This window comes from Diabrotica virgifera, chromosome 6 (genome assembly GCF_917563875.1).
Source record: "Diabrotica virgifera virgifera chromosome 6, PGI_DIABVI_V3a".
In the NCBI taxonomy this organism is placed as follows: Eukaryota; Metazoa; Arthropoda; class Insecta; order Coleoptera; family Chrysomelidae; genus Diabrotica; species Diabrotica virgifera.
This window is the reverse complement of record NC_065448.1, coordinates 127,587,004-127,613,559: the sequence shown is the minus strand read 5'-3', so window position 1 is coordinate 127,613,559 and position 26,556 is coordinate 127,587,004. Positions and strand designations below refer to the sequence as shown.

At 32.5% G+C, this 26,556-nt stretch overlaps 1 protein-coding gene across 1 annotated transcript in view; it reads right to left on the bottom strand.

Moving 5' to 3' along the window:
* The window catches only part of LOC114335767 (5-hydroxytryptamine receptor-like), a 614,707-nt gene that overhangs the window by 65,773 nt on the left and 522,378 nt on the right, over positions 1–26,556 (bottom strand). Inside the window, exon 5 of the mRNA XM_050653048.1 lies at positions 13,596–14,157. Coding sequence (XP_050509005.1) covers positions 13,649–14,157 — 509 coding nt within the window. The 3' untranslated portion in view covers positions 13,596–13,648. The remainder of the gene's footprint in view (positions 1–13,595; positions 14,158–26,556) is intronic.

Sequence of the window (26,556 nt, the reverse complement as noted above, 5' to 3'; positions counted from 1 at the left end):
TTTAATAAAATAATTTTCACCCCGGAGAAAGGGTGGCATCCACCCCCAGGGTAAAAGCGCAAGTTGGCACCATGTCACCTTTGTTCTTTGAGATATCCTCTAACCACTCACCAATTTTCATGCAAATCGATGGAGGTTCAACGAAATCGGAGTTAATAGCTCATATCGACCTTCAGTGACTCCAATAATATGTGACTAATAGCACGATAACTTTTGAAATAAACGTCAGATTTCAACGAAGTTTGGTAAATAAGAACATCTTTTTGATGAATAAGATTGAGGTTTTGAACCGAAAGAATCGGTTTACCAGAAGTTGTATTTTTACTGTTTCTTTACGTAAAAATATGTTGTTTCTTTTTCAATTCTTTCACCCTGTATATATAAATTTTTCAAAAAGATTATGCCGCCATTGAAAAGAGTGTATAAATATAAATAAGGAAATATTTTTATCTTTTTAGTTGTGTTAATTACCATTTAAAAAATGCATAACGTATGTTCACATGTACATATGGGCGGCAGATTCATTTCGAATGCCCGCCGGCCATTTTTGTAAAAGACAAAATCTGAGATGGCCTCATATCTAAATTTGAATCTTTCTATGTGTAGTATGTGCGGACCAAATTATATGCTTCGACCATTAAATCCAAAATAATTATTATATTATTATTTGCTCGAATTTGCCACACATAAGTACCTACATGTGAAGATACGTTGTGCATTTATTAAATGGTAATTAATATAACTAAAGAGTTCAAAATATTTCCTGAAAATTATTTTTACGCTCTTTTTACCGCCGGTATTACCTTTTTGAAAAATTAATATATACAGGGTGAAAGAATTGTAAAAATAAACAACATATTTTTACAAAAGAATCAGGAAAAACACAACTTTTGGTAAACCGATTCTTCCGGTTTAAGATCTCGATCTTATAAATAAAAAACCTAAATATCAAATTTGGTTAAAATCGTTCTTTTCGTTTAAAAGTTATCGTGCTATTAGTCACATATATATAATCGCCATTTTGAATGCCCGCCTTTTTTGTAAAAGCAAAATCTGAGATAATCTCATATCTAAATTTGAACCCTTGTATTCGAAAAATATGCTCTTTTCAACGCCGGTATTACCTTTTTGAGAAATTAATATATACAGGGTGAAAGAATTGAAAATTAAACAACATACTTTTTCATAAAAAATCAGGAAAAACACAACTTCAGGTAAACAGATTCTTCCGGTTCAGGAGCTTCATCTTATACATCAAAAAAGAACCCACATACCAAATTTGGTTGAAGTCGGTCTTTTCGTTTAAAAGTTATCGAGCTATTACTCACATACGTATCGTCGCCATTTTGAATGTCCGCCATTTTTGTAAAAGGCAAAATCTGAGATGGCCTCATATCTAATTTTAAACCTTTATATGTGTAGTATATTATGTTGTCCAAATTATATGCTTCCATCATTAAATGCACAATTCTTATAATATTTGCACGAATCTGCCGCACTATTATTTTTCTTATTATTTCCAAAGTTCAAAGATATTTTCGATTTGTAATAAATATATTTTCATCATAAATTAATAAACGATTATATACGTGGAATATCACATAATTTGTCCTATTTGAAGTATCTTCCTTATAGTCCAGGGTAATAAGGTTTTATCCATGACACTTGAGCAGCCAGAGCACTGAAGCGTTTTTTCGACAGGTAATACCTATAAGAGCAAATTGTAACTATTTCCTGCATAGGACCTGGCGGCCATATTTATTTATAAACAATTAAGTGTCAAAAAATGACATTTTTCCCTTTTTTTTTCAAATCAATGGCAAACAGTGAAACTTATGGTTTTTTTAGTACAAATATCTTTGAGATTATGGAAAAAGCTTTAAAATGACGTATTACAAAGTTTGATACACTCATTTATTGTTAATATAATTGCCAAAAAAGTCAGAATTGCAAAAAAAATAATTTCGCAATATCTATTGTAAAAATTAGTGTATAGTTTTGAAATTTTTGTCATATCGTCGGATAACTGCGAAAACCAGGTAAATGCCGAAATACCCAAACCGAGAAAAAACGTTTTTAAAGTTTAGTGTTTTATTTTGAATTAAGAGGACAACTTGTGTTTGATATTCGGTATTCTAGTGAAATATGCATATATCAGAAATGATATTCTATCATTAGTTTTAAAAAGTTAAGACACCTAGCTGATTAAACCTAAATTTAAGATGGAGATGCGGTCACTTACCTGGTTTTACCTGTAAATCTAAATTAATCAGTTACCCTTAAAATAACACATTTATAACAAATATAATAAACCAAATATAATATTTTGTAGTTTTGTGATCGGAATGTGAGGCTTTAACTAGTTAATAGCAATGTTTTTAAGGGATTACTCGATAATTATAACATTTAACTGGTTTTCCCTGAACATTTTATTTAGAGCTGTTTGTAGCTATATGGATATTATTTACATAAGTGATAGGCAGTTTTATAGAAAAAACAAATTTATTTTGAACGTGTTATAGATACAAGAAAATACTATTACTATGCGTATTACTCGTCAGATTAGTCACTGAAAGCAGGATCTGACAAGATGCCATCGGCATCGTAAAATACGATACCACCTGTTATATTCCTACGGTATCACCCACTTATCAAATAGCTGTAACAGTAACAAATCTCTGTTTTTTGCTATGCTAGTTGGCGAAGTTATATCATAAAGTTGCTTAAGTTTTTATCGACTAACATAAGCATGCTTATATTAGTTGAAAACTCAGCTTGCTTTTTTCTTGTTGACTGCCGTGCAGTATCAATAAAGAAATGAAACTTGGTGAGGCGTCATAATTGAAATGGATTCTGTTTGTCTCTTCTTTCACGGATCTCATCTTTTTATCTTTAACACATTATTTTTTCGGCGTTTTGGTTTTTTGTTCGGTTTTTAATTAGAGTGTGTGACAATTTTTTTAAATCATAAAAGTCGTAGTACTTATTTAAAATCTTTACACTTGTATGGTTCTATACATACTTTTTATCACTGACCTTGACACTTTTAGTTTCCCTTGCATTTTGAAAAAACAGACAAGTAATCTGGCATACCATAGAGAGACCTGGAGTGGGACACCCGAACACCCGATACGAATCGTATCCGCCATATTTTACCGTAGTAGCTTCAGTAAAATATGGCAGATAAGATTCGTATCGAGTGTTCGTAATCCCACTGCTGATTTCTAGCGGTTTAGATGCTGCTATGTATAGATAGAGTCAACTTCCGTACAAGAATGTCCCGACTCTAAAAATTTATGTTACGATACTGTCCTCCACAGGTATAAGAAAATACACTTATTTCACTTGCTTACGTATTCTGGGACACATTTTGATAAGTAGTTGAATATAATGCTTTCTATTTTAGAACTTGACTTATTTCTTATTTTAGAACCGTTAATTTCTGACCAGGCAAAACGGTAAGCTACATTTGGTAATGCGGCTTCATTTACACACAAATTGTTGACCCATAATTTTCGGGAAGAATATAATGAATTGTCCAGTTAATCTGGAATCTGTAGTATTATAGCCTGTAGATCGAAAGTGATTGAAACAAAATTCCGTTGTTGATTAGAGCTTTTCTTATCATTTCGTTTTTCGAGATTCCATACTTCTTTTTTTTCTGATGTTGTCTGTAACTGTTTCCTAAATCCGGTTTCTTAGTTGGATTAGCGGTATCATAATATGATAGGGCTTATAAATATTATTTATTACAAACTAAACATTGATCTTATTTAGGACAGTTAAGCTTAAATTATAGTCGTTAGAAAATATTCTTCGGTATGTAATTTCGCTAATACCTTCTGGTTTCTTCAACTGACAATCATTTATATAAAGTTGATACATTTTCCTTATACTCAAATGTTTGTCCAAATATCTACGCTTTGAACTTTGGCAAATATAATGTGGGATCATGGTTGGAAAAGACTCAATATGAGCCTTCACAATTTTTAGGTTTTCATTGCTTGTTTTGTTTGGCAGTATATGCTTGCCTCTTTTGTCCGTACCTGCATAACAACATAGAATATCAATTTTTCTAACAACATCTTGCATTAACGACGCTGATATACAAAGTGTCTTGCAAAAAAACTTCTCACATACCTGTATCTCTTGACCATTCAAAGAAACATAGTCGATACTATCGATTTTACCAGTCGATATGAATGAGAAAGTTTAATAAAATATACATGTAAAATGTATTAAAGGCACTTACTACCTTTTTACTGAATATGGTATACAGCAGTAGAAATATATTGTTGTCCGGCAAAATAATATATGTGCGCTTACTTGGTTTTACATGCAACAGAACTTTAATTTTGTGGAAGTAAGTAGCGATATACTGTTTTACTTGAAAATGAAAAGTTGGTTATGTGTAACTTATTTGTTTATCACACAAATTATCTGCTGACTGGTAAGTCGTATCATTTACTGGGTTTTACCTGTACGTAGAGCGTAAAAGGCTGAGAATTTTGGTATATTTAACTCAATATTTTAAAATTTTTCATTTACCTGGTTTTCGCAGTACACCGACGATATAAGGGTTCTTTGGTGCTTAATATGTGATAAAAATTTCAAAGCGATTCATTTAATTGTTTAAATTTTATTCAAATTGTTTATCCCAGAGAGCATTTTTTTGCAATAACGTAAGTCAGAAAAAAATGACGTTAGAACCATTCCACAGGTTTCAAATGAAAGAGCTTGAGCTATGTTTTCAACTTACTTTAAAAAAAGCGAATAAAAAATGCATTTATTAGTAATAAATAATTATGCAAAAGTATCGTAAATCTTTCCTTATAAACTTTTTATTTTGTTATATAAGAAATTATTTATATTTATTAAAATTTTTTATCAATTATGATATAAATAACATAACTTGGTAGTTGTGCACTTAAAACAGGGTAAAAAAGTTATTTTTTTTGGAAAAAGTTATTCAAAAAGTGTATAAGGAAAGATTTACGATACTTTTGCATAATTATTTATTATTAATAAATGCATTTTTTATTCGCTTTTTTTAAACCAAGTTGAAAATATAGCTAATGCTCTTCCATTTGACATCTGTGGAATGGTTTTAATGTCATTTTTTTCTGACTTATGTTATTGCAAAAAAAATGCTCTCTGAGATAAACAATTCGAATAAAATTTAATCAATTGAATGAATCGCTTTGAAATTTTTATCACATATTAAGCACCAAAGAACCCTCAATAGACAAAAATTTCAGACGTGTACACTAATTTTTACAACGGGTATTGCAAAAATAATTTTTTTTTTGCAATTCCGAACTTTTTTCGCAATTATATTAACAATAAATGAGTATATCAATCTTTGTAATATGTCATTTTAAAGCTTTTTCCATAATCTCAAAGATATTTGTACTAAAAAAAATCATAAGTTTCACTGTTTTCCATTGATTTGAAAACAAGGGAAAAATGCCAGTTTTTGACAGTTAATTGTTCATAATTATAAATGGCCGCCAGATCCTACGCAGGAAATAGTTACAATTTGTTCCTATAGGTATTACTTGTCGAAAAAACGCTTCAGTACCCTGGCTGTTGAAGTGTCACGAACAGGGTATATTTTTGTCTTATTACCCTGGCCTATTATGTCTATATTTTGTTGTATTGTGAATAAATATTTTGGATATGTAATTAGTTTTATTCGAGAAATTTGTATTTAGAGCAATTTTCATGTCAAGCAATTAATTTTCGAGCAACATAATAATTGATTTCGAGCAGTTGATCTCGAGTAATTGCGTTCGAAAAATTCACCGGTTACCAGTAGGGACTCTCATAAATCAGGGATCTGAAGTACTTTTACCCATTGCAGTATCAGAAGTAAGATCAGCTTTAAAGGAAATGAAGAACCATCGATCGCCTGGTGATGATGGACTCGTTATTAAGGCAATAAAAGCAGAAGAAAAAATTCTATTAAAATCGGTAAGCGAACGGTTAAATAAATGCTTACATGTGGGTACTATTCCAAAAGACTGGAACAATGCAGTGATAGTCTTGTTACACAAAAAAGGTGATATTAATAAATTAGACAATTATAGAACCATTAGCCACTTGACACATATATAGGGTGCCAATTTGAAAAGTTGCCACCCCCTATAATTTGGTCCCTATAGAAAATTTAAATTATACAAAAACACGTCTAAAATTACACAAAAACAAAAAAATTTAGTACAACAACTAAATTATATTAACCCTCTAGCAGGGGCGGACACAACCCCAAAAATCTTTAATGAAAAGGAGGGTTGAGTGATACCTCATTTTAAAGATCGTTCGATTACCTTTTCAAAAATAACACATAAATTATATTTCTTTTCAGTACTTTTGGAAAAATCAAGTGAAACCGTACAGATATTAAGTATCGAGTTCAGAACTCCAAGACTTTTTTTGGAGTATTGAACTTCAAATTGAATTTCTTTTGGGTATTGGAGTATTTAGAGTACTTTTTTGAAGTATTTTTAGAAAAATCAATTAAAACCGTGAAGATATTAAGTATCGAGTTCAGAACTCCAAAATTTTTTAGATCATTGAGTTCAAGATTTTTCCAAAAGTACTAAAAAGAAATATAAGTTATGTGGTATTTTTGAAAAGGTAATTGAATCACCTTCAAAATGAGGTATCACTCAAACCCACTTTCTATTAAAGATTTTGGGGGGTGTGTCCGCCCCCGCTAGAGGGTTGATGTAATATCGTTTAAAAATGTCCCCCTCACTAATAAATTTGACGTGTTTTTGCATATTTTTAGATTTTTATAGGGATCAAATTATATGGGGTGGCAACTTTTCAAATTGACACACTATATACAAACTCTTTATCCTAATCTTAACGAAGAGACTAACACCTAAACTTGATTTCTATCAGCCTAAAGAACAGGCAAGCTTCAGGGCAGGATATGGCACTAATAACCATTTGCATAACATAAAGATATTAATTGAAAAATGCATCGAGTACAACATATCACTGGTTTTTGCATTTGTGGATTACGAGAAGGCTTTTGATTCTGTAGAGTTTGAAACAGTACTGGCAGTCCTAAAGCAAAGCCGAATAGACTACATACAGGGTGTTTGGTAAAGAATGGGCCATAGCTTAACCTTAGATTCCTGAGGTTAAAATAGGTCGATTTAAGCTAACTTGCCTTGGTACAAAAGTTGATAATAACCGAAATACTTTCAAAGTTAAACTTTGATTTTATTTATTTTTGAATATTTCCTGACAGGAATGGGACAACAACACGAAATTTGGTAAGTGGTACTGGTACTGTACACCCTACTAAATTATGTTAAACAAACGTTTCTGGCTACTACCAGAGGCGTATGACGGGGGAACGTGAATGGTTAACCCTTCCCAAATTCTACACCACTGGCGGAATTGCTATTTTAGTGCAATTTTTTGATTCTAAAATACTTATTTGTCAATAACATACTGTTTATTCGTAACGATTAAGCCATTACTTTTCGAGATATTTGAAGCTAAAAACGAAGGAGCATAATACATTAATTAAAATAAGTGGGTCTTTTCATTTTTAACTTCAAATATCTCGAAAAATAATGACTTTATCATTACGAATAAAGAGTATATTATTTACATAGAAAGTATAAAGTATTGGAGAATCTAAAAATTATGCTAAAATAGCCGTTTCGTCAGTGACGTAGAATTTGGGAAGGGTCAACCATTCACTTTCCCCTGTCGTACGCCCCTGGTAGTAGCTAGAAACGATTATTTAACATAATTTAGTAGGGTGTACAGTGAACAGTGCCTACACTTTCTGCCAAGTATCAAACGGATATGTCAAATTATTTTAAAGTATTCTTTTTTTTTAATAATTTATCCTTTATTTAAAACTTTAAGAAATATGTGTACCCGGTAATATAAAACTATTTGATATATCCTTATGGTACTTGTCAGAAAGTGTAGGCACTGTACACCCTACTAAATTATGTTAAACAATCGTTTGTGGTTAATACCAGAGGCGTACGGCAGGGGAAAGCGAATGGTTGACCCTTCCCAGATTCTACGAAAGTGATAAAACTGCTATTTTAGCATAATTTTTAGATTCTCCAATGCTTTTTATGTAAATAATATAAGTACTCTTTATTCGTAACGATAAAGTCATTAGTTTTCGAGATATTTGAAGTTAAAAATGAAAAGGCACACTTATTTTGATTAATGTATTATGCTATTTCTTTTTAGCTTCAAATATCTCGAAAACTAATGGCTTTATCGTTACGAATGAAGAGTATGTTATTTACATAAAATGTATTGGATAATCAAAAAATTGCACTAAAATAGCAATTCCGCCAGTGGTGTAGAATTTGGGAAGGGTTAACCAGGTTTGTTTAACATAATTTAGTGGGGTGTACCAGCACCACTTACCAAATTTCGTGTTATTGTCCCATTCCTGTCAGGAAATATTCAAAAATAAATAAAATAAAAGTTTAATTTTGACACCCTGTATTTCGGTTATTATCAACTTTTGTAATAAGGTAAGTTAGCTTAAATCGACCTATTTTAACATCAGGAATCTGAGATTAAGCTATGGCCCATTCTTTATCAAACACCCTGTATACACTAGGGTGGAACAAAAAAAAAAAAAAAATTTAATTTCAATGTGTAATAGTGATAGAAAGTTGCCTATGGTCACTGTTAAGCCACAAATAAAATATGTCTCCAAACAAAATATTTTTAGAGGTGCCTCAAAAGGTTTGAAAGTTAGAATTTTTAGTTAAATTTTGCGAATTTTGATGATTTTGGTTTGGTAAATAATAGCTATTGTAATGTCTTAATTCCTATTTTAAATGATAAATACACACTCTAAAACCACTCTTTCAAGATAATTTTATAGAGACATTTGAAGGCAAGATCGGAACTCATAAATGGTGTAAGGAAGTTTGTTGTCCCGAAGCTTAACTTCAATGCCAATTACTATATTGATATAATTAACTGGACGGAAGAAGAAGTTAGTGAGCCTCCTATGACAAAACATATACCTGACGAGGACTTGAAAAAGTATATAAGTACAGCTAGATACCCTTGTTGACATGTGCCGTGTGTGGATTTTCCGTGTTTTCTCTGTCATACACAGGCAGTGAAAAGAGTCATAAAGCTCGTGACTGAGTCATCTCTTAGTGTCGGTGGTCTTGAAGCAAAAATGGCTTTGTTAGAACAAATATTGCTTCCCAAAATATTATGTCCAAGTTTGAGATAAAAAACAATTTATTTAAGTATCAAGAGGAATATTGCAACTAAAGAAATCTTATAGCAATGTGTACAAATAGCAATGATAGCAATGTTAACTGTTAAATATTTGACTAAGAAATGTTAGCTACGGTACCAGGTTAAATACATAAAATATTTGAAAGTTTCTGTATTTTTTGTTAAAAACCTATCTATTTAAAGCTCTTGCGGCACCTTAAGATATAAACCTCGAGCAAATCTATTTTGTAGTATTATTGTAGACACAATAAGGAACTTTTCTAGTGTTATTAGAAAGTTCTTTGAAAATTTTTTTTCCTGCTTTTTCGTTCCACCCTAATATACACGTTACTAATCAAAAACATCTATGAGAACGCTATATCAAGTACACGACTACACGAAGACAGAAAAGTTCAGTTTAGGTCGAGGAGTAAGACAAGGAGACAATATTTCACCTAAATTGTTCACGGCAGCTCTAGCGTCAATATTTAAGAACACTCAATGGCAAGATATGGGCATGAATATAAATGGAGAGGGATTAAATTATCTGAGGTTTGTGGATGATGTATTAATCGCAGATAACTTACAGGTTATATTTTCTATGATACATTCGTTTAAAACTCAGTCTGAGAGAGCAGGATTAAAAATAAACTTTGAGCAAACTAAAATTATGACAAATCTCGTGATGAGTGGAAATATAAATATTGACAATAATACCATACAACAGGCAGTAACAAATATCTGGGACACGAGATCAAAATAAGCAGAGAAAATCAAACACATGAAATACAGCGCGACCCGTCAAAATAGCCCGGTCAAAACAGCCCCGTCAAAAAAGCCCCGTCAAAAAGTTTGTCCTCGTTTGTCTCGGCACCTTAAAAAGAAGAAAAAGGTATATATGTCATTCTAGTGACGTCATCCATCTGGGCGTGATGACGCAATCGATGATTTTTTAAATGAGAATAGGGCGCTCGCTTATTTGAAAGGTTATTTAATTCTCTATTCAGTAATAAACATTTACATATTTAATTATACAAGGTGTCCAAAAACTTTTTTTTATTTTATTATTTTACAGAAAAAAGAAGAATGTATGTAATCTATTTAATTAAAAATACATTTTACTGCTGTCAGAAATCAGGCAAAATTGTTTATATTACAGATCAACATTCATTTTCGCTTAAATTAAATGTTCAAACTTCCAAGAGGCAGATGGCTGGCGGGAGCTGGCTCAGGGTTCGAGTCCTCTGAAAAGACCATTTTTATTTAATGTGGTTAAGATAAACATCTGAATAGAGGATAATTACCATTTCCGAAAAAATGTATATTTAAGGGATTATTTCATGATGAATTCTCAAGGGAGCTTTTTTGTCGGGACTACTTTGTCGGGGCTATTTTGTTGGCCAGCTATTATTCCGAGGCTATTTTGTCTGCAGGCTATTTTGTCCGAGCTATTTTGTCTGCGTGATATTACGTCGGGGCTTTTTGTCGGAGCTTTTTCGACGGGGCTATTTTGACTGGGTACCGAAATACATAAGCGAATAGAGAGAATTTGGAAAATTAAGCCATATTCCAAAAAGTTCAATTCCCATGTGTCTCAAGCGAAAGGTTTATAACCAATGTGTTTTGCCTGTACAAACTTATGGAGCAGAGACTTTAACACTGAAGCAAAAATCCTCAAATAAACTCAAAGTTACATAACGAGCCATGGAACGTGCAATGCTGAACGTGAGCCTTCGAGAACGCATAACAAAAAAAATGAGGCAAAGATGAGGAGTTCAAAACGTCATCGAAAGAGCTACGACGCTTAAGTGGAACTGGGCAGTGCACTTAGCTAGAACACAAGATTGATGGTGGACACAACGAATCATGAAATAGAGGTCCAGAAGCTATAAAATAAGCCGAGGACGACCACCGACTAGATGGACCGACGACATAAAAAATTATCGGGAAACTAGCTACAAACGGCCCAGTGTAGAGAACTCTGCAAAGAACTAAGGGAGCCTATGTCCAATAATGGACGCGATTGGCTGATTAATGATAATTAAGTACCGTCTACCTAAATACTGATTTTAAAAACTATAGCTTTTCACACAATAATTTAATTTACTGTTAGTGCAACCAATATGTGAAACAACTGTGCATTTAATGATAGAAGTATATAATTTGGACCACATATACTGCACATACAAAGGTTCACATTTAGCTATAAGGCCATCTAAAATTTTGCCTTTTACAAAAATGGCGGGGATTCACAATGGCGACTATACATTGTGACTAATAGCACAATAACTTTTGAACGAGACTTCAGATTTTAACCAAATTTGGTATATAATTTCTTTTTTTGGTCTATAAGATCAAGGTCTTAAACCGGAAGAATCGGTTCAGCAGAAGTTGTGTTTTTTCTGGTTTTTATGTAAAAATATGCTTATTTTTTTCAATTCTTTCACCCTGTATATATAAATTTTTCAACAAGATAATACCGCCATTGAAAAGAGTGTATAAATAGCTATTAGGAAATATTTTTATCTTTTTAGTTGTGTTAATTACCATTTAATAAATGCAAAACGTATCTTCACATGTACCTATATGCGGCAGATTCGTGCAAATATTATAAGAATTATTGTGAATTTAATGGTAGAAGCATATAATTTTTACAACATCCATATACTACAAATATAAAGGTTCAAATTTAGATACGAGGCCATTTCAGTTTTTGTTCCTTTTACAAAAATGGCGGGCATTCAAAATGGCGACTATACATATGTTACTAATAGCACGATAACTTTTGAACGAAAGGTCAAATTTCAACCAAATGTGGTATATATGTTCTTTTTTTGATTAATAATATCGAGGTCTTGAACCGGAAAAATCGGTTTACCAGAATTTGTGGTTTTACTGTTTTTTTTATGTAATAATATGTTGTTTCTTTTTTAATTCTTTCACCCTGTATATATATATATATATATATATATATATATATATATATATATATATTTCAAAAAGGTAATATCGGCATTAAAAAGAGTGTAAATATATTTTTTAGGAAATATTTTGAACTTTTTAGTTGTGTTAATTAAAATTTAAGAAATGCATAACGTATGTTCACATGTACCTACGGGCGGCAGATTCATTTTGAATGCCCGCCATTTTTGTAAAAGATTAAATCTGAGATGGCCTCATATATAAATTTAAATCTTTGCATGTGTAGTATGTGTGGTCCAAATTATATGCTTCTACCATTAAATGCACAATAATTCTTATATTATTATTTGCACGAATCTGCCGCACATAGGTACCTACATGTGAAGATAGGTTATGCATGTATTAAATGGCAATTAATATAACCAACGAGTTCAAAATATTTCCTAAAAATTGTTTTTACGCTCTTTTCAACGCCGGTATCACCTTTTTGAAAAATTAATATATACAGGGTTAAAGAATTGAAAAAGAAACAACATATTTTTACATAAAAAAAAACAGTAAAAACACAAATTCTGGTAAACCGATTCTTCCGGTTCAAGACCTCGGTATTACTCATCAAAAAAAGAGCACACGTTCCAAATTTGGTTGAAATCTGACATCTCGTTCAAAAGTTATGGTGCTATTAGTCACATATGTATAGTCGCCATTTTGAATGCCCGCCATTTTTGTAAAAGGAACAAAAACTGAGATGGCCTCTTATCTAAATTTGAACCTCTATATGTGTAGTATATGTGGTCCAAATTATATGCTTCTACCATTAAATGCACAATAATTCTTATAATATTTGCACGAATCTGCCGCATATAGGTACATGCGAAGATACGTTTTGCACTTAGTAAATGGTAATTAACATAACTAAAAAGTTCAAAATATTTCCTAAAAGATATTTTTACGCTCTTTTTAATGGTCGTATTAACTATTCGAAACATTAATTCATACACGGTGACATCATTGAAAAAAAAAACAACATATTTTTACGTAAAAACCAGGAAAAACACAACTTCTGGTAAACCGATTCTTTCTGTTCAAGACCTCGATCTTATACATAAAAAAAACAACCTATATACCAAATTTGGTTGAAATCTGAAGTCTCGTTCAAAAGTTATCGTGTTATAAGTCACACATGTATAGTCGCCATTTTGAATCCCCACCATTTTTGTAAAAGACAAAAGCTAAGATGGCCTCCTATCTAATTTTGAACCCTTATATTTGTAGTGTATGTGTTCCAAATTATATGCTTCTATCATTAAATGCAGAATTCTTATAATATTTGCACGAATCTGCCGCACTATGTCTAAACACACCTTTGATAGACTCAAAATAAAAAATCCGGAATAGTAAATTAATCTATAGATAATTATAATTAAACTCACCTCGCCGCCACTGGCGGATCCGTATCCGAAGGTAAGCGACCACTTTGCCTCCATCATTGAAAGTTTCTAACACCAAAGTGCCTATTTCTTCTAGCGTAATTCCTTCCGCAAAGAATTTTCTTAAAAGCGTGCCTAAATTCTGGACTAAAAATAGTGTATATAATAGGATTAAGCGTCGAATTAAAATATCCTAACCATAGACATATAGACACCAAATATTTATCAAATACGTTAGGATTTATGGGCAATAAAACAGCCATTATAAAGAACGGTAGCCAACAGAGCACAAACGCCCCTGTTATAATTGCTAATGTTTTGGCTGCTTTTCTTTCTCTCTTGGAGTCCATCCCATCTCTTGTTTTCCTTTTTATAGGGTAATGATGGGGTTGGTAAGTTACACTACATTCCGTTGTAGTTGGAAGATCAGCTTCGAGACCGTTAGCGAATGAGGTTTTCTCAGGGCTGCTGTTGTTCGAAGATATGTTCGTAAATGCTGTGGTTGTTTCAGATATTGTCGGCAAAGGACGACCGATTACAGTTACTACAGCAGCTGCTATGCCACCTGAAAGAGAGAAAAAAAGTTACTCTTTTGGAAATCGTAATTTAAATACGTAAAATAATTTGGTGAATATACAGTGAGGACGTTTGATTTTTAATACATTCATTATCTCAAGAACGGACAAATTTAGAGAAAAATCCTGAGATAAGTCGATTTTTATCTTTAAATTATGACTTAATTAGTGACGTCATCCATCTGAGCGTGATGACGTAAACTATGATTTTTTTAAATGAGAGTAGGGGTCGTGTGATAGCTCATTTGAAAGGTTATTTAATTCTCTATTCAGTAATATAAACATTAATATAATTATTTATACAGAGTGTACAAAAAAAAATGTTTTTGAATAAATTAATTTACACAAAAAGAAGAATGTAAGCAATTTATTTAATTCATAATACATTTTAATGATGTCAGAAGAACAGGTAATAATGTTTATTTCAGGTGGGTGGCAGTTCAAAGAGACAGGTGGGTGGCAGTTTTAACATTGAATTTCAGCGAAAAACAATGTTTATTTGTTAAATAAACATCCCTTTCTGTTTTTTGACACCACTCAAATGTATTTTGAAATGAATAATTTACATACATTCTTCTTTTTGTCTCAATTAATTTATTTCAAAATTTTTTTTTGACACCCTGTATCAATAATTATGTTAACGTTTATACTGCTGAATAGAGAATTAGCTAACCTTTCAAATAAGCTGTCACACGACCCCTACTCTTATTTAAAAAAATCATCAATTACGTCATCACGCCTAGATGGATGACGTTACTAGTATGACATATATGCCAAAAGTCATAATTTGCAAGTAAAATGGCATATATGACATATATGCCAAAAAGTCATAATTTAAAAATAAAAATCGACCTGTCTCAGGATTTCTCTCCAAATTGGCCCCTCCTTGAGGTAATGAGGTAATGAATAAATTCGTTTTTCCAAAAATAGATCACTTTGAAGAAAAATTCCAAGCCAGCTCGATTTTTATTTTTATATTATGATTTTTTGACATGTATGCCATAATAGCGACGTCATCAGTTTTGGCGTAATCGATGAGTTTGGTAATGGAAATAGGGGTCGTGTACCATCTCATTTGAAAGGTTATTTAATTCCCTATCCAATAATATAAACAATAATCTCATTATTTATATAGGGAGGCAAAAAAATAATAAAAATTAGAATGTATGTAAAAATAGTAGAAGAATGTAAGAATGTATGTGATTTATTTAACTCAAAATACATATTACTGCTGTCAGATAATTAAAAAAAAATTTATTTCACAAATAAACATTGCTTTTCGTATAATGTCAAACATCCACCCACCTGCCTCTTGGCAGTTTGAACATTTAAGTTAAGCGAAAAGCAAGGTTTATTTGACAAGTAAACATTTTTTTCTCTTTTATGAGAGCAGTAATATGTATTTGGATTTAAATAAATTAGATACATTTTTTTTGCGTCAATTAATTTATTTCAGAAGTTATTTTTTAGCCACCCTGTATAAATAATGATATTAGTGTGTATATTACTGAATAGAGAATTGAATAACCTTTCAAATGAACTACTACACAACCTCCATTCCCATTAAAAAAAAATCAAAGATTACGTCATCAGGCTTAAATTAATGACGTCATTATCATGGCATATAATATGACAAAAAATCAAAATTTAAAAATAAAACTCGATCTCTCTGGGAATATTCTTCCAAAGTGGAAAAAATGAATTTATTCCATAACTTTGAACCTCTCTGTATGTGATTCATATACTTCTCTAAATAATACATACATACATAGGGGCAAAATTATGGAATAAATTAATATTTTCGAGATTTGCTGATTTTGGAGAAAAATACCGAAACAGGTTGATTTTTATTTTTAAAGTATGGTTACTACTGACGTTCTCCATCTGAGCATGATAATGTAATCAGACCTACTAGAAAATAAAATGTTTATTTGACTAATTAATAGTATAAAATATAATGCAACGAGCCTTTAATGATGGTCATTATGAAGCGAGTATGAGAAATACGAAACGAGCCGCCAGCGGCGAGTTTTGTATAGAGTACGAGCTTCATAATGATAATTAAATGCAAGCTGTACACACGATTTTTTCTATGATCATTCACAACAAAAAATATATTCAAATTTATTAATTTTGTAACGCAAACATATTAAGTAATCTGTCAGTTTGTTTACATATTGAGTGAGAACTGTCAAAGCGTATGTATTTGACTCGCCATTGGTCACTGAGCGTGTGCCACCTTCTAGACGAGGGCATTTAGCACAAAATAAATCAATTTTTAAATACAGCACATAGAGACTTGCATTTTCTGGCATTATGTTCAGAATGACGTCAGGAAAAAAGTATACTATTCAAAAATGGGTGGAAATGCATAATTGCACTGTAAAGTGCATAAAATGCATCCAAAATTGCATAAATATAAAAATAAAGTCAAAATCAGTATACTAAGAAACAAAATTTATTATTTGGGGGGTTTTTGGGGTCACTGAATACGATTACGCAATCAGAACTGACACCCGGATCACCTGGTGCTTCGGTGTCTGTTCTGATGGCGTTTTCGTGCTCATGTACCTGAGAAACCCATCAGTAATTCGTTTTCATCAATTTAGTACCGAAAAAACTCGAAACTCCAGAAGATGACCTGCCTTAAACACCAGCTGCTGCGTGGGTTGGGTCTGATGGCATATTCATATTCAGCAACCCCAAAAACTCAAGAGTAATCCATTTGCACTAATCTAGTACCGAAATTATCGAAACTGCAGAAGATAACGTGCCTTAGGCACCAGGTGCTCCGGTGTTTGTTTTGATGGCGTATTTATGTTCAGAAACCCCAAAAACCCATGAGTAATCCATTTGCATCAATTAAGTACTGAAAACCCTCGAAACTCCAGAAGATGACGTGCCCTAGGTACCAAGTACCCTGGTGTCTGTTCTGATAACGCAATCGTGTTGAACAACGCCAAAATCCGATTAGTAAGTAATCCGTTTGCAATAATTGAATGTCGAAAATCCTCGGAACTACAAAAGATGACCTCCATTAGGCACCAGGTGCTCTGAGGGTGAGATCTGATGGTGTATTCGCGATCAGCAAACCCAAAAACCTACGAGTAATCCGTTAGCATCAATTTAGTACCGAAGACTCTCGAAGCTCCAGAAGATGACGCCCCTAGCAATAACCTTGGGCACCAGGTTCTCTGGGATTCGGTTCTGATGGCATATTCGTATTTAGCGACCTCAATAACCCCTTAGTAATCCATTTGCATCAATTTAATGCCGAAATTTCTCGAAACTCCAGAAGATGACGTCCCTTGCAGTGACCCTGGGCACCAGGTTCTCGGTCAGTCTGTTATAATGGCATATTCGTGTTTAGCGACCTCAAAAGCTCCCCGAGTAATCCATTTGCATCCATTTTATGCCGAAAACCCTCGAAATTCCAGAAGATGACGTGCCCTAGTAGCGAACTTGGTCACCAGATACTCCGGAGTTCAATTCTGATATCATATTCGTGTTTAGCAGTCCCAAAAACACGTAAGTAATCCGTTTGCATGAATTTAATACCGAAGGCCCTCGAAACTCCAGAAGATGACGTCCCTTGCAGTGAACTTGGGCACCAGGTGATCGAGAGGTCTGTTCTGATGGCATATTCGTGTTTAACGACTCAAAAACCCCGGAGTAATCCTTTTTTATCAATTTAATGCCGAAATCTCCCAAACTCCAGAAGAGCTTCCCTTTGCAGTGAGCTTGGGCTCACCTTGAGCAGGTGCACAGGGAGTCGGTGTTGATGGCATATTCGTGTTTAGCGACCTCAAAAACCCGTAAGTAATCCGTTTGCATCAATTTGATACCGAAATCCCTCGAAACTCCAGAAGAAGACGTCCCTTACAGTGGCCTTGGGCACCAGGTGATCCTAAGGTCTATCCTGATGGCATCTTCGTGTTTAACCACCTCAAAAAACCCCCCGAGTAGTTCGGTTACATCAATTTAGTGCTGAAATCCCTCTAAACTCCAGAAGACGACGTGCCTTAGTAGCGACCCTGGGCACCAGGTATTCCGGAGGTCAATTCTGATATCATATTCGTATTTAGCGACCATTAAAACCGTTGAGTAATCCGTTTGCATCGATTTATTGCCGAAAACCATCGAAACTCCAGAAGATGACGTCTCTTGCCGTGACCTTGGGCACCAGGTGATCCAGGGATCAGTTCTGATGGCGTAATCCTATTCAGTGACCCCAAAAACCCCCCAAATAATAAATTTTGTTCCTTAGTATACTTTATTTTTATATGTATGCAATTTTGGATGCATTTTATGCACTTTACAGTGCAATTATGCATTTCCACCCATTTTTGAATAGTAGACTTTTTCCTGATGTAATGCTGAACATAATGCAAAAAACTGCAAGTTTTAATGCAAGTTCTAGGTGCTGTATTTAAAAATTTATTTATTCGGGTGTTTTTAGTGCTAAATGCCCTGGTTTATTCATCGCGAATGTCATATCGCGATTATATTGGTTAAAAAGAAAATCTGTATCATAATGAAGTTCATTATGATACAGGTAGTGAAATTATAATTGCTGTATGAGAATAGAAAAAATTTATTTTTGGCTTGAATTAAATGTTCAAATTGCCTTCCACCTACCTCTTAGCACTTAAACGGAGGACGACAATCTTCTTGAATATTACGAATTTCCAAGCTAATTATATTTTTAAAATCTTGTAAATTTTGTGGTTGATCGATGTAAAATTTTGATTTTAAATAACCCTATAGAAACAAATCGAGTGGTGCAAGAGTGGAGATCTTGAGAAAAGGATCCAATATCTCTAGCTTTGATGATTTACCGTCCATGTAAACAGAAAAGGGTGCTTCTTCAGAAGAAAGGATTTGGCGAGTGAAGTTTGGATTTTGATTACAATAATCTTGGTTTATTTCGCAGAACTGTATTAGGCGATCTGGATATTCCTTATTGATGTCATAGACAGTATAAATTTCATACGGATGATATTTCTCTCTTTCTTATTCACGTAAAAGATGCCTTTTAGAGATTATATCAGCTGCAATTTGCCTTAAATTAATTTGATGACTCTGCTACACTGAATAATACTAGTTTGTTTTACCATTTTTATTGGTAAACGACGAGAATTTGCAACATGTTTCAAGTGTACAGTTTTCTTAAATTTCTTATAAATGTTACTAACAATGGAATACTATTGCAATTTAATAATATTTCATACTTCTTGTTTTGTTCTGGTTCTATTCCCGTATCCAACTATAACGAATTCTTTGTTTTTTTTGTATTTCTAAAATTTATTTTTGTCCTCTTATACTAGTAGAAAAAGAACATCAGTACTAAATATTTATTAATAAACTTAATAGTGGTAGGGGAGCCCAAGCGGGGATTTTTGCAGTTAATCGAGCGCGTCAGATTAGCATATGGGGAGAAACCTGGTACCCTGCAGATGTACCTCTACCATATATTGGCTCTTAACACAGGGGAGTTCGTTGAGGGGGGCCCGACAAAAAAAATCAAATAAACTCGAAATTGTCAGATTAAGATAAGGTAAGTTAAGTACATGCAAAAGAGTGTATATTTCAAAAATCTGACGATTTGAGCCGGGCGTAAAGAAATGGTCGAGTCCCAAAATTTCACAAGAAAAAAGCGAATATTTCGCGAAATAAATGACAGATCGAAAAACTAAAAAATACGTGCCAAATATTTTTTAAAAATCTATCGAATGATACCAAACACGACTTCCCACGGAGAGGGGTGGGGGGTAAATTTAATATTTTAAATAAGAATCCCGCGATATTTCGCGAAATGAACATCAGATCGAAAAACTGTAAAATACACTTATTCAATATTTTTGAAAAATATATCGAATGGCACCAAACACTACCCCTCATGGATGTGGGGTGGGGGGTTACTTTAAAATCTTAAATAGGAGCCCTCATTTTTTATTATAGATTTGGATTCCTTACGTAAAAATAAGTAACTTTTATTCGAAACCTTTTTTCGAATTATGGATAGATGGCGTTATAATCGGAAAAAACGATTGTTGGAAACGGAAAATTAAATAAAAAATGGCAAGCGCCCACTAAAATGGAAAACTTTACTTAACTTTTTTTGGTTTTAGGACCTACACTTCACAACCCAGTAGGTCCCCAAAGCGCTCGAGTGACTGCACATTTAGCATACTTTGCTCCCCTACCATAGTGTTTACCAGGTGTTTTAATAATACAAAAACTTAGGCACTAATTTACTTCCTATGGATCGCCGATCGACAACAAAGTTTACAAGATTTAAAAAACGAAATTATACTAGAATTTCGTAATATAACTCCTGAAATCATAGACAATATTCAAAAAAAAATCGTCATCGTTTCAATTACGGCCAAAAGAAAGTGGATGGAGTTTGCACATTTGATTTACGCGAATACCAACGTTTATTTATTAAATAATTTTTTTTTTCTGTTTTTTGACAACAGTGAAATGTATTTTAAACAAACATACTTCTTGTTGTATCAATTAACTTAATTCGATTTTTTTGGCCACCCTGTATAAATAATTATGTTAATGTTTATATTATTACCTACTGAGTAGAACCCGACTCGCATTTAAAAAAAAATTAATTGGTTAATAATTTTTGGCAATTTACACTGGGGTGCAAAATTAACCGGACACCTTAAAAATGGGTCATTTTTGATGTCTCCAATTTCCTAAACTTATTCTCCGATATGTAAAGTGATTTTTTAATATGTTATAGCCTTATTCGTTAACAATATCGCTGTAATAATATTGTTACTAAACGGGTAAATTTTCATTGTGTACCGGGTGTACCAATGAAACTGTTTTTTCTCAAATTTAGCATCACCCTGTGGAATATTCTAGCATTTATAAAATACTGAAATTGAAACCCAACTATAGATTCATTATTTTTCAACATTCTTTTTGAAGTGAAAACTTCTTTAGGGACGTTGTGCACTTTTTGGATAGGGGAAAAAGCAATGAATTCGCGACCGTCATCGCGACCGTCATTACGACCGTCATCGCTTATGCTATATTATATTATGTGTATGCATATATAAATTGTGTAGAGGTATTTAAATTTAAAATAAATGTAAAACCAATTTTAAGATGGGGAAAAAGGATTTATTTGGCGACCGTCATCGCGACCGTCATCTCTTCGGCGAAATAAATTTTGTACATATTATGTGTATGTATACAGGTCCAGCGATATTTAAACGGATCATAGCCAATACATGTATTTCGGCTCTAGGCGGTTGGCCAACAAAATATTTTCAAATAATTATTATATTATACAAGTACAATACCTCAGTCGACTACTGGATTCTGAACTAAGCTACGTAAATGCAAAAGCCCGCCTACATTTACCATTTCATTCTGTTTTAAATCAACCGAACGAGTCTAGAGGTGGGCTAATTTACGATAGTGATATTTTATTCATTGTGATTTTTGTCTGTAACTGAATCAGTCATTGTGAAAACAATTCATGTTACAATGTGTAAACTTTTAAGGAAACGTAAAAATATTTTCATTAATAGTTGGATATTCCGAGATAATACAATATTTTATACAGTGAGCACGTAAAGGTTGGAATAAATTCATTTTCTCGAGAATGGACGATTTTGGTAAAAAATCCCAAAACAGGTCAATTTTTATTTTCAAATTTCGACTTTTTGACATATGTATCATACTAGTGACGTCACCCATCTGTACGTGATGACGTCATCTATAATTTTTTTAAATGAGAATAGGGGTCGTGTGATAGCTTATTTGCAAGGTAATTCAATTCTCTATACAGTAGTATAAACATTAACTAATTATTTATACAGGGTGTCCAAAAAAATTTTTTTTTGAATTAAATTCATTGACAAAAAGAAGAATTTGTGTAATATATTTAATTTAAAATACATTTTACTGCTGTCAGAAAAAACAGGAAATAATGTTTATTTGACAAATAAATATTGTTTTTTGCATAAACTCAATATTAAAGCCGCCACCCACCTTCCTCTTAACAGTTTGAACATTTGATTTAAGCGAAAAAGAATGATTATTTTCCAAATAAACATTTTTTCTGTTTTCTGAGAACAGCAGAATGTATTTTGAACTAAATAAATTACATTCATCCTTCTTTTTATGTCAATAAATTTAATTCAAAACAATTTCTTTTGGACACCCTATATAAATAATTATGTAAATGTTTATATTACTGCATAGAGAATTAAATTACCTTTCAAATGAGCTATCACACGACCCCTATTCCCATTTAAAAAAATAATCGATGACGTCATCACGCCCAGATGGGTGACGTCACTAGTATGATATATATATGACAAAAAGTCGTAATTTAAAAATAAAAATTGACCTCTTTCGGGATTTTTTTTAAAATTGTCCATTCTCGAGAAAATTAATTTATTCCAACCTTTACGTGCTCTCTGTATAAGTATTATGGGTTATAAATGAATCTTTCTGAAAGGCAAACAAGTTTAAATGTTTATGTATAATGTAATTGTAAATTTAATGGCGTTGACAAGCGTCGTCATTTTACCCAAAATATGGTCTTAGATTGTTTTCGCAATGACCGATTAAATTGTGATTTAACAGAGCAACGAAATATTCGTATATTAAACTCCTAATAAAAAGTATTACCACTGTGGACCATCGTAAAATTTTACACGTGTTATTATTTTGTTTAGGTCACTATTACAAAATTGGGTTTGCTATTAGAACGCATACCATGCCATTAGTGCCAAACAAAAATAGAAAAATTTAGTAGTTTATGGAACGTTTTTATATAAGTGGATGATAATTATGTATCATGCAATATTTGTAAATAAAGCTGTCTTATCAAACTTAGAGAACTTAGAAAACAAAATTTTAATACATTATTGTTTCCTATAATGCACAAAATGTTAAAGGTGGTACAAAATGATGTGAAAATGAAACATTTTGGATGCTTTGCACACACAATAAATAAACTTTATTGTGAACGATGGCTTAAAGGATGAGGAAATCAGCCACAATTTAACTTAAAAAAAATGATTTTATTGACGTTTCAACTTCTACCTCAGATGTTGTTATCAAAAGTGATATAAGAAAATCATTAAAAATTTAACCAAAATAAAAAATACCATTAGCCACTTTAAAAAGAGTTCTACAAGCAACTGCTAAGCTTTTAGATTTTGAAAAAATCCAGGAAACGGGAATCCTCTCAAATTACTGCAAGATGTTTCCACATGTTGTAATTCGACATTTTATATGTTGGAAAGATTTATTCAGCTAGAAGAAATTGTTAAGGCTATTATAAGCATAACAAATATGTACGTAAACACTAGTTCAACAATGCATGTGTATTTTATTAAACTGTCGATAAACTGTTTCAACTTTTCTTGGCAGAATAAGGTTTCGACTAATTACTTTTAAGGATCCAACAAATGCGGAAATAGCACAGAAAATAGAATCGCTCTTATTGCAGAAAAACTTGGAATGGAACAAAAAGGTAAAGGATATACGACTCAAATTTTATTAGAACATGAGAAAACATCTGCAGATCCGGATACCAAATAGTAACTAATAAGTATTTGTAGCACATACTGGTATTTAAAGTTTACTTTGTATTTCGTTTTTAAGAGGGTAGGCGCAAAATTTCGGGACAATGCTATTTAAATGCATTTATTTCTTTCGAATCCTAAGAAAACTAGTAAGTATTTTTTAAAAATTTAAAAGCAGAATAAAAAATTACATAATTACCGAGTGCTAAAAGTCCCTGAAAACTTCTATAATGTGTTCTATAACTTCTAATATAAGTTACAGCGGTAAAAAGAAGAGAAAATTGAATGTGATTTTTAATTTCAAATATCTCATTCAAATGACAGTCTTTTTATTCTAATGGACTTTCGGCCCTAGATAATAATGTAATCTTTCATTCCGCGTTTATATTTTTCAAAAATACTTATTATTTTCTTAAAATTCGAAAAAAATGAATGCATTGAGAAAGCATTAGCCCGAAATTTGGCGCCTATGCTCTTGTTAGATTTTCTAATAACAATTAAGACAATGAAAAAAACATGAAGTTATTTATTAATGCAATATTATTTTCATTACAAAAACTCTTTTTGAATAAAATTGTTTCTCATTCTAACAGACCTAATTTTATAATCATGACCTAGACTCTAGACAAAATAATAACTATTTATTGCTCTGTTAAATCACAATCACAGATAAAAATTACGATGGGTTACGGTTACATGATTGCAAATACTTCTAGCCCACCTCTAGGTCAGAATCAGGTATAAGAATTATTATACGACCGGTTCCTATGGGTCCGCCTCGCGATCGCGCCAAGGAATAAAACCGAACCGACCGGCGACCTGACTACATGCAGAAGGCGATTGCAGAATTTGCAGATCCTTCTAGCTTTTTGTGCATACGCGGTACGAATAGATTATTTTATTTTTATAAGTTTAAGTTTATGGATACGTACCTATTTAAAACATATTTGTTCACCTAAAATATTGTCTGAAGCTATTTCTTTGTGGCATTTATGTAATTTATTATTCTAAATACGAAATAAGCCACAATTTAACTTAAAAAATTATTTCGTTAACTTTTATTTCGAACGTCGTTGTCAAAATACAAAATATTAATAATTTAAACAAAAATATTGTAGCTTAGTAAAAAAAATCTTCTAATAATTGCCAATATGAATGAATTATATTATTAGAAGAAATTTTTTTTACTAAGCAACAACATTTTTGTTTAATTTATTAATACTGTGTATTTTGACAACGACGTCCGAAGTGGAGGTCGAAACGTTAACAAAATCATTTTTTAAGTTAAATTGTGGCTTATTTCCCATTTATAAAAATAAATTACACAAACGCCACAAAAAGTAGCTTTAGAACAATACACATAATATTATGTATAATGCCAATCATCACTATCCGTAAATAGATACACATGAAATAATTAGCACTATAAATATTAAAATAAATATTTTAGGTTAAATTATATGTTTTAAATAAATATCCAAAAACTTATAAAAATAATAACCCATTCGTACCGCGTATCTGCAATCGCCTTGTCTGTGCATGTAGGTAGTGGGTTCGGTTCGGTTCTATTCCTTGGCGCGGTGCGGACCCTTAAGTCCGATTATGTACTTTCGGCTGGGCTCGCTATTTTAGTAAACTCCCAAAAAGAGAGATAGAAGTAGGAGGTTCTAGTTCAAAGATATTTTCTACATGCCAATGTTAATGTTGCTATGATTTCTGGTTTTAATGTCTGGAACTTTTATCTTGGTCCACTATCTCAAATGCAGTTCAAACACTGTGTCTTAAAAAGCTATGTTCCATATTTCTTTAATTTATACTGTATATAAATTGTATAGAAGTATTTAAATTTAAAATAAATGTAAAACCTATTTTTGGATGGGGAAAAAGGAGTTTTTTGACGACCGTCATTGCGACCGTCATCTTTTCGGCGAAATAAATTTTGTATGTATATATATTATCTTCTTCTGCAGTCTGTTTGTATCCATTCCCGAACAAAGGCCTCCCCATGAGTTCTCCATTCTTCTCTGTTTTGTGCTATTTGGTGCCAGTTTCTCCCCATTTTTGCTTTGATGTCGTCTAGCCATCGTTTTTGTGGTCTTCCTCTACTACGACTGTGCTCGCGTGGTCTCCAATGTATAATGTTTTTCGTCCACGTTTCGATGTCGTGTCGTGCCACGTGTCCTACTCAGGTCCGTTTCATTTGCATTTCATTTCTTCCAATTACATATTCTACTCTCGTCCTACTTCGCACGTCCTTATTTTCTATATGTTCCCTCAGAGATACCCATAACATAGCTCGTTTTGATCGCCCTCTGTGTCGTTCTCAATCTATTGGCTGATACCTCTGTAAGTGTCATCGTCTCCATTCTATAGGTCATAATTGGTAGAATACAACTGTTGAATACCCCTTTCTTTAGATTTATTGGTACCTTTTTGTTCTTCAACCATTCACTGAGTCTTGCTACTGCTGCCCAAATCATTCGGATTATTCTAGTTATTTCTGCCGTTTGATTCTGTTTGCCTAGTTTGATCGTGTGACCTAGGTATATATAATTTTCGACACTTTCGATATCACTTCCATCTAAGTCGATTGTGATATATTGATTTGCCATCATTTGTGATAGTTTGATAGTTTTTGAGTTTTTGTCCTCTGTCTAACTTCTCTCTCCGTTCTTATTTTGCTTGTTGTTGGACCTTCTTATACATTTATGTATTTGCATAGTTGCATTGTCTTATATGTATTTGAGGAGTATTCTATATCTAGAATCATTCCTTGCGTTATTCATTCCTTCTAATACGGCCCAGAGTTCTATGGAATCG